At 37.3% G+C, this 10,473-nt stretch overlaps 1 protein-coding gene across 2 annotated transcripts in view; it reads left to right on the forward strand.

Moving 5' to 3' along the window:
• LOC126161576 (caspase-1-like) overlaps positions 1–8,579 on the forward strand; it is a 138,284-nt gene extending 129,705 nt beyond the window's left edge. Inside the window, exons 5-6 of one of the 2 annotated variants that reach the window (XM_049917516.1) lie at positions 7,694–7,823; positions 7,927–8,579. In XM_049917516.1, coding sequence (XP_049773473.1) covers positions 7,694–7,823; positions 7,927–8,165 — 369 coding nt within the window. In that variant the 3' untranslated portion in view covers positions 8,166–8,579. The remainder of the gene's footprint in view (positions 1–7,693; positions 7,824–7,926) is intronic. The other variant, XM_049917517.1, reaches the window with a different exon arrangement.
• The last annotated feature ends 1,894 nt before the right edge of the window (positions 8,580–10,473 follow it).

A 10,473-nucleotide genomic window follows, 5' to 3' on the forward strand; every position in this document is an offset into this window, starting at 1 on the left:
CGATGTTGTAGAGATCTTCAGGGAGAGCATTAGGGAACGATAGACAAGAATGGGGGAAAGAAATACATTAGAAGAAGAATGATCAGCTTTAAGAGATGAAATAGTGAGGGCAGCAGAGGATAAAGTAGGTAGAAAGACTAGGGCTAATAGATATCCTTGGGTAACAGAAGAGCTATTGAATTTAATTGATGAAAGGAGAAAATATAAAAATGTAGTCAATGAAGCAGGCAAAAAGGAATACAAATGTCTCAAAAATGAGATCGACAGGAAGTGCGAAATGACTCCGCAGGGATGGCTAGAGGACAAATATGAGGTTGTAGAGGCTCATCTCACTAGAGGTAAGATAGATACTGCCTAAAGGAAAATTAGAGACCTTTGGAGGAAAGAGAAGCACTTGCATGAATATCAAGGGCTCAGATGGAAACCTAGTTCTAAGCAAAGAATGCAAAGCAGAAAGGCGGAAGTAGTATAAAGAGGGTCTATACAAGGGCGATGTTCTTGAGGACAATATTATGGAAATGGAAGAGAATGTAGATGAAGATGAAACAGGAGATACGATACTACATGAAGAGTTTGACAGAGCACTGAAAGATGTAAGTCAAAACAAGACTCCAGCAGTAAGCAACATTCCATTAGAATTACTGACAGACTTGGGAGAGCCAGTCCTGACAAAACTCTACCATCTGGTGAGCAAGATGTATGAGACAGGAAAAATATCCTCAGACTTCAAGAAGAATATAATAATTCCAATCCCAAAGAAAGCAGGTGCTGACAGACGTGAAAATTACTGAACTATCAGTTTAATAAGCCACGGCTGCAAAGTACTAACACGCATTCTTTACAGACGAATGGAAAAACTGGTAGAAGCCAACTTCGGGGAAGATCAGTTTGGATTCCGTAGAAATGTTGGAACACATGGGGCAATACTGACCATACGACTTACCTTAGAAAATAGATTAAGGAAAGGCAAACCTACGTTTCTAGCATTTGTAGACATAGAGAAAGCCTTTGACAATGTTGACTGGAATACTCTTTCAAATTCTGAAGGTGGCAGGGGTAAAATACAGGAAGTGAAAGACTATTTACAATTTGTACAGAAACCAGATAGCAGTTATAATAATTGAGGGGCATGAAGGGGAAGCAGTGGTTGGGAAGGGAGTGAGACAGGGTTGTAGCCTATCGCTGATGTTATTCAATCTGTATATTGAGCAAGCAGTAAAGGAAACAAAAGAAAAATTTGGAGTAGGAATTATAATCCATGGAGAAGAAATAAAAACTTTGAGGTTCGCCGATGACATTGTAATTCTGTCAGAGACAGCAAAGGACCTGGAATAGCTTCTGAATGGCATGGACAGTGTCTTGAAAGGAGGATATAAGATAAACATCAACAAAAGCAAAAAAAGGATAATGGACTGTAGTTGAATTAAATAGGGTGATGTTGTGGGACTTAGATAAGGAAATGAGGTTTGCTATTTGAGGAGCAAAATAACTGATGATGGTTGAAGTAGAGAGGATATAAAATGTAGACTGGCAATGGCAAGGGAAGTGTTTCTGAAGAAGAGAGATTTGTTAACATAGAGTACAGATTGTGTCAGGAAGTCTTTTCTCAAAGTATTTGTATGGAAGCGAAACATGGATGTTAAATAGTTTAGACAAGAAGAGAATAGAAGCTTTCGAAATGTGGTGCTACAGAAGAATGCTGAAGATTAGATGTATAGATCACATAACTAATGAGGAGGTATTGAATAGAATTGGGGAGAAGAGGAGTTTGTGGCACAACTTGACTAGAAGAAGGGATCGGTTGGTAGGGCGTATTCTGAGGCATCAAGGGATCACCAATTTAGTACTGGAGGGCAGTGTGGAGGGTAAACATCATAGAGGGAGACAAAGAGAGGAATACTCTAAACAGATTCAGAGGGATGTAGGTTGCAGTAAGTACTGGGAGATGAAGAAGCTTGCATGAAGAGCTGCATCAAACCAGTGTCTGGACTGAAGTAGATGTTGTTGTGGTCTTCACTCCTGAGACTGGTTTGATGCAGCTTTCCATGCTACCCTATCCTGTGCAAGCTTCTTCATCTCCCAGTACTTACAACAACCTACATCCTTCTGAATCTGTTTCATGTATTCATCTCTTGGTCTCCCTCTATGATTTTTACCCTCCACACTGCCCTCCAATGCAGGACTGAAGACCACAACAATAATAATGCAGTGCTTTCCATTCCCTTCTGATTCCTCACACTGTTCATCATTGCTGATGCTTCTGCCTCTAGGGGCAGTTTCCCACCTCAAGGACAAGAGAATACTCTGAACTTCTGACCACCCTCCGGCTTCTTTGACAAGGCCGTTGGCAGAATGAGCGTGACTTCTTATGTCTGAGGTCTTTGGCCGCCAATGCTGATTGTTAGACTATTAATCACTATTAAGGATGATTAGAGGGCTGTGCATATCAAGGAAGCATCATCCAATTTATTATGCAGAGCCCAGTAATCATTATTTTGGTGATGGGATCACACTTCAAGATGATGATGGATGAAAATGGCATCCATGTTGTTAGCATATGGCTGTAAGAGGCAGGAATAATCCAAATGAAATAGGCTGAATAAAATTTTTTTAAGCAATAGAATGAAAAATCTGTAAGTTATAAATATTTTATTTTATATTCGTTGACTAGTTTTGGGCTGAGAGACACTTTCAAATCAACATAATAAAATTGAAAATGGCATTTCTGAAGACATAAAATGTGTAATGTACATTTACAGTTCATACAGCAATGCAGTTTAAGTAGGTGGGCTGCAGAACTGCACTTCAAAAGTAATAGTTTAGAATACATACTGACAACAGGACTATGCATAGGACCAAACTTCAGAATAAGGACACAAAGATAATGCACTAATAGCCAAGTCACTCGTTCACTCCCTTAGGTAGGGGACAGCTACCTGCCTTGGCACTTTCATTGTGAAAATTACCAAAGTATTTTTGAGGAAATTAGCACGAGAACATTAACACACACAGTGTCATTAAATGTGTTTCCCAGAGATTTCCAGGGCACATAGAATGTAGGTAACATTCAATAGTTTATGGAGTATCTCAGTAAATAAGGAGGATATGTTCAAACAGTAAAGTAAATTACTTATCTATTTTGTGTAACATTGGTTAAAAATCTTCTTTACTGGAGTAATTGGCTAGTCACTCACAACCCTCGTATGCAATGTCTGGTCTTGGACCTTGAGCCAAATGCAGGAGTGGCACAATGCCTTGCTGATCAGGAATGAAATGTAACAAAAGTTGTTCTTCATCTGTCAGTTGTTCTTTGCAGTTTTTTGTCCCCCTGCAACTTCAGACCAGGTTTGAGTGAATGTGTGACTGGATTGAAATCTTCCATGACAAATATCTTGAGTATGTTTGCTGAATATTTACTTGCTAATCATCCCTTGTTTTCTGTTTCACATTATCTTCTAGCAAACACATAGAGTTCACCAAGCTCTTTAGTCTCCAACTGATCATTTAATCCTTTCTTCAATTATTTCTTCCACCTATTATTTCTTTTCGAGTAGTCTATAAATTTGTCTGAATAAGTGACCAGAACGAGTATAATTTGCTTCTCAGTTAGGATATAAATGCAAAGATTTCTTTTCAGAGTTCCTCAGGTTCATTAAAAAAATGCGAGATGTAGCTTCTGATAGCAAACAAGTGATGCTATTTGAGACCATGAATTGCCTTCTTCAGTTTGCAAACATTAGTTGCCTTACTCTCCTTTAAGTAACCTCTGCGTTGAGGAATGTAAGCTTTCAGATAACCATATAGGAATGTGGATTGAACATCCATGTGTTCCATGTCAAGATCAAATTTGGCTGCTAAGGCTAGCAGGATAAAAAATGAACAACCAGGAACAGAAAAGAATGTTTCATCAGAGTCCTCCTGCTATCTGGGAATAACCCTTTGCAACAAAATGACCCTGATATCAATTTTTTAAATCATCTAATGTTTCTTAGATGTGCCAATACCCATTTAGAATTGATTTCTTTTGTTAAGTGTAAACTGGCCATAGTCAGTGTTTCTTTTGAGTGATGGATGTCATTTAAGGCTTCCTTCCATTTTTCACAACTTGTTGCTTCTTCGTATGAATTTGGCTCACAAATACTAGCAAATCAAGTAAAATCACCAGTTAAATATTTGGGATTCAGTTCTGTTTAATGTGATTTTCTGATGGCACAGGGTCTGTGTCTGATGGAACTACTGAAAAGAACAAGAACTACAACTACTCAGATGGCCCAAGCTAGCACAAAGGAAAGAATGGAGAGCTGAAAGGTGGAAGGAATAAATAGAAGGGGAAATAAACTTCAAGATAACTTTGTAGAAATAGAAGAGGAAATACATTATGGTGAGATGGGAGACAAGATGATATAAGAATAATTTGACAGAACATTGAAAAACCTAAGTAAAAAAAGTCCCTAGAGTAGATGTCATCACCCCAAAATGACTGAAGTCTTCGTGAGAGCCAGCCGTGATGGAAGTGTTACACCTAATGTGAAGGATTTGAGACAGGCAGAATATCCTCAAACTTAGACTACATGCTACAAACCATTACATTAGTCATGACTGCAAAATATTTGCATGATCTGCTAACAGAAGGATGGGAAAAATGGTGAAGCTAACCTCCTGCAAAATAAATGCAGGTTGTGAAGAAATGTAGAACCATAAGAAGCAATAATTACTGTATGACATCAATTGCAAGAAAGACTGAAGAAAGGTGAACTTAGACTTATAGCATTTGTGGATTTAAAGAAAGCTTTAGACAAAGCCAACTAGAATATGCTCTCCAAAATTACATAGGCAACAGGTATAAAATACTGGGAATAACAGATAATTTGCACAGAAATGAGATGGCCATTAGAAATTGAAGGACATGGAAGGGAAGTGGCAGTTAAAAAGTGAGGCAGCACTTCAGCATATCCTCAATGTTACTATATTTATTCATGGAGCAAACACCAAGAGAAACTAAGGAAAAATTTGGAAAAGATCAGTTTAGGGAGAAGAAATAAAAACTAAGACATGTGCTGATTTAATTTCACAAGAGATGGCATAGAACTTTAAAGAGCAGTTAAGTGAAATGGATGGTGTCTTGAAAAGACGGTACAAGATGAACGTAAACAGAAGTTTTTCAAAAGTAATGGAATTTAGTTAAATTCATCAGATGTTGCTGAAAGAATAAGGACATGGGACACTAAATTTTGCTATTTGCCTAGCAATATAACTAACAAAAGCTGAAAGTGAAAAGATATAGGATACAGACGGATGACAGGAAGAAATGCACATCTGAGGAAGAGGAATTCATTACATCTAATATAAATTTCTCTGAAGTGCATCAGTGTTTGGAAATGAAATGTGGGTGATACATGAGTCAAACAAAAAGAGAATAACTACATTTAAAGAAAATGTAGTGCTGGGATGGGCAGCAGCCAGGGAAGTTACTTTAGTATGTAACATTATTGATATTAACTGCTCCAATTCTATTTAATTTTATTTCCAGTAGATGAACTGATGGGTGCTTAAACAATTATAAATGATCAAGTTAACACAACTGAAGTTACTTTTCAAGTACATTTATCACATAACACTTTTAAAAATACCAGCTTGCCGATACTAAGTTCCATAATCATCACAAAAGTGGTAAACAATGCACAGAGACAAAGAGAAATCAAACCTGAATAAAGAGAGCATGTTCCTAATTATTTGAGTACAGATAAATGACTCATACTATGGCATTATTTCAGCATCTGTTTGTGTAAGAATATTTTATAAAACATTAAAATACAGATCTCCTACAAAATCAACATAACTCAAGAACGATACGTAATACCCAGGGTGTTTCAAAAAGAACATACGTATTTTGAATGCATATATTCATCAAACTTTAAGACATATGAATATGAAACTTTACACACACATTTACAAACCTCTCAAGTTCAGATTATGGTTGTTCAATGTGTCCTCCACAAACAATATCACATCAATACTCAAATTCCTCCCATACTCGGATAAGCCCATCCTTCTTCACTGATGTTATGGCAGTACGGGTCCAGTTCTTCAACTTTTCCGGGTTCTGTGGGAGTGGTGGTACAAACATTGTCTTTAATGAAACCCGACAGGAGGAAGTCAGAGGGTGTCAAATCCAGTAACTGTGGAGCCCAACTGAGACTTGCTAAATTGCCAGCTCCTTGATGACTGATCCAACTGTTCAGTAGAGTTTCATTCAGATATTAACACACTTGACGACTAGTGAGGGGGTGGTGTGTCTTGTTAAAAAATGAAGTTGTCTTCAAGCAGCCTCAGAAACAACCAGTTTTGTAACAGTGAGATACTGCTGATTGTTAACCATGTTTCTGTCAAAGACGAATGGGCTGTAAACAGATGATCAGGATACATCGCACAAAACACACATACTTCGGACTAATCTCATACATGTTCAGTGGCTGCATATGGGTTCTGCAAGCCCCAAATTTGGATGTTGTGCTTATTTACCTGACCATTAACATAGGAAGTCTCATCACTGAACATGAACATGATGCGTTGTGTGAAAGTGCTACCATTGTCAATAGCATCGAGAATCTCATTACAAAATGCCACACGTTTGTGTTTGTCATCAGGACACAGAGTTTGTGACAGCTGTGACTTGCACGGCTTCATAACCAACCATCATCTCAAAACATGCCAAATTGTTATTCTAGGCAGTTGTAACTCCCGACTGGCATGACGAATTAATTTTGAAGGACTATGTTGGAAAGCATTGTGAATTTGTGCAACATTTTCTTCAGAAACATGAGGGTGGCCAGGACTCTTTCCTTTACATACGCATTCTGTATCTAGAAACTGTCGATACCATCTGTGAATGAATGTTCTAGCCAGTTGGAGGATCAACTTGGTACCTCAACCTGAAACATCTTTGCACTGTAATCATGGAACTGCACTCCTCAACTTGAGAACACACAATGATTTCTGCTGCAGAGTATTTATTTTAACATATGATGGTTACCAAGCGAAACAGCAGACAACTGACATCTAGCGGCTATTAATATAAACTAGGCTATGTACTCACTTCTCCAATAGCAGAGTCGAGACACAGCGATGGATAGTTTGGGCAAAATAATACTTTGTAAGATGTATAAACACCCTGTACATTCACATTTGGCAATTAAGCTATTTCATTCAACTATAGACTCTTACTTTCTAAAAAGGGTATTAATATTAAATTTTTCTGGAGGTTATTTGCAGGCAGGTACTTTCTCTTCATACAGTGTAGCAAAACACACACAAATTTTTATAGGAACTGTAATACTGAAATTGAAATATTTAGTTAACACATAAGAGTGTTGGATGCAGAACATTTTGAGCTACTAGACAGAACACCAAATTCCTGAGAGGTTGGTGTTTTAAAATGTGAATGATTATAACATTCTTCTTCCAGATTTCAAAAATGTAGTAAAAAGATGCTATGATCTGGAAATATAATACAGAAATAGGTCTTCAAAATGATGCAGTTTCAAGTACATGTGGTTTCATGGTTTCATGATACATACATATAACGTACACGTGTGTGTGTGTGTGTGTGTGTGTGTGTGTGTGTGTGTGTGTGTGTGTGTGTGTGTGTGTGTGTGATTTATTTATTTATCCACATTCTGTGTTTTGATTTCAGGCTTGTCGAGGAGAGGAAGTGGACCCTGGTGTGAAGTTAGTTCGCTCAAGAACTCAGACTGACTCATCCCAAGAGGCGTACAAAATTCCGACACATGCAGATTTTTTAATTGCTTACAGCTCTGCTGAAGGTAAGCATATCCTAATATTTTTAAGATACTACCTACCAGATAGTTGCTACATACTTCCATGTTAAAATTTCCTGTTCTTATCGTCATGTAAATAAAATTACAGGCTTTTATTCGTGGCGAAACCCTGAAAGTGGTACGTGGTTCATCCAGTGCTTGTGTGAAGAACTTATGGCCCATGCTTCCACAATGGATCTCCTTAGGGTTTTAACACGTACTGCACGGAAAGTTGCAGTGGAATTTGAATCATTTAATGATGTTGTTTTATGGCAACATGAAAAGAAGCAAGTTCCATCTGTCACGACGATGCTTATACGAGATGTGTACTTTCGTCCTAAAAAATGATCATTTTCATAGTTAATTTATACAAAATCATCACAGTGTTGCTCAAATTCACTTCAAAGCTTCATAGAAAATTGGGTGTTTGATATAATTTGAGAATTTATATTGGAACAATTGCCACCTGCCATGACATTTTAATACATGTGTTCATATAAAACTTGTGATCCTAAATGTGTGATCTCATTTCGTTTTTCTGGCTGTGAATAATACAACTTGATTGTGTAAACAGATTATACAGCAACAGAAATATTTATTCAAATGAAATGACTGAGGAAATAAGTTGCTTTTGCCTATTAAGATTTTTATTCAGAATCTTTCATGAGGTTACCCTCTTATTACCATTAGAGAATTTTGTTGTTTTTTCCTTTTTCTGTGTAAGATCAACTATTATTATAGAAACTGTTTAAGTTTTTGATTGTTAAGCTATGTCTTTAATAAAGAAATTTTGAAGAGTTTTTTAAATCTGATTTTTCAATTCTATCCCAAAATACTCCATAATTCTACAAACATCTGTATGGAATAAATGTAAGTACTCCTTCATAAAGACCTCAGTGATAACAAGGAAGGTGTAGCCGAGCAGTTGTAGACGCTATAGTCTGGAATCATGCGACCACTACGGTCGCAGGTTCAAATCCTGCCTCGGGCATGGATGTGTGTGATGTCCTTAGGTTAGTTAGGTATAAGTAGTTCTAAGTTCTTGGGGACTGATGCCCACAGATGTTAAGTCCCATAGTGCTCAGATCCATTTGATCCATTTGAACCATTTGATAACAAGGAAAATTTATAAACCTGTTTTCATAGGTATCCAAATTGAAAATACCTTTCCCTTGTACTGAATGTGATAGTCTAAACATGTACGAGGGCGGTTCAGAAAGTAACCTCCGATTGGTCACAGTGCGGGTTGTGGGGGGAGTAGCGACGCCATCTGTGCGTTCACGCACTCAACAGGTCAGTCAGCATCAAGCCGTAGTCGAGTGAACATCGTACCTGCGCTAGTTTAGTTTTTGTGCCAGTTTGAAATGTGTGCTGCAATAGAAAACCCCGCCAAATGTGAAGTGCGTGCTGTCATAAGGTTTTTTACAGCCAAAGGATATTCTGCAGCAGCTATTCATCGTGAGCTTTGTGCCGTGTACGGACCAAGAGTTATGAGTGAAGGAGTTGTCCGTGAATGGGTACGTTTATTTAAAAGTGGACGAGAAAACGTTCATGATGAAGAGAGGAGTCGTAGACCATCATTGGTGACTGACGAACTCGTTCAGACAGTTGATGCAAAAGTTCGTGAAAATAGACGTTTCTCAATGTCGGAGTTGTCTACTGGTTTTCCACAGATTTCTAAGACTCTCTTGTATGAGATAGTGACAGCAAGATTGGGTTAAACATAAGTTCTGTGCACGATGGGTGCCCAAAATTCTTACCAACCACCACAAAACTCAAAGAATGGCCTCTGCATTAGACTTTGTCACGTTATGAGGACGAAGGAGAACCATTGTTAAACAGAATCGTGACCGGTGACGAAACCTGGATTAAGTACGTGAACCCTGAGACAAAAGAACAATCAAAGATGTGGTGTAGTAGTAGTAGTAGTAGTAGTAGTAGTAGTTGTTTATTCATCCAGAGACAATTTACATTGCATGGATTTCGTCAAAAAAAATACATAGTATATATATACACACATATAGGGTGAACAATACTATACAAAATACAGATGTGCATAGTAGACTATGTAACATCAGACCACATTGAAATAGCATGTACAACTTTGATTATTTACATTGATGTATGAGAAAGACTTTTTACATGGAATACACAGTTGATATTTAGATATAACACATACAATTCTAGCACTTTTGTACATATTATTTATTTAGATCATAGCAACAGTCAGATAAAAATTACTATTGGCACAGAGTACATAAATATGATGGTTTAGTATGGCGCTATTCCAGGTATTCTTTTACACTATAATAGCAGTTGGTCATTAAAAATTTGAATACTGCTTCTTTAAATGAAGACAATTTTTTTATTTCTTTTAACTTTACCGGTAGTTTGTTATACAATTTACTTCCTTGTATGTTTGTTTGTTTCTGCGCCAAAGCCTTGTTAACTCTTTTTATATGAACGTCATTGCACTTTTTTGTGTTGTAAGTATGTAGATCCGAGTTGGATTGGAAATTGTTAATATTTTGTTTTATATTAATTAAGCTTTTCTGTATATAGAGGCACGGTAGGGGTAGAATATTCAGCTGTTTAAATAATTGCTTTGAAGGAGTTAGCCTTGAACTGTTGGTAATTATTCTAACAGCTCGTTTTT

This window comes from Schistocerca cancellata, chromosome 2 (genome assembly GCF_023864275.1).
Source record: "Schistocerca cancellata isolate TAMUIC-IGC-003103 chromosome 2, iqSchCanc2.1, whole genome shotgun sequence".
In the NCBI taxonomy this organism is placed as follows: domain Eukaryota; kingdom Metazoa; phylum Arthropoda; class Insecta; order Orthoptera; family Acrididae; genus Schistocerca; species Schistocerca cancellata.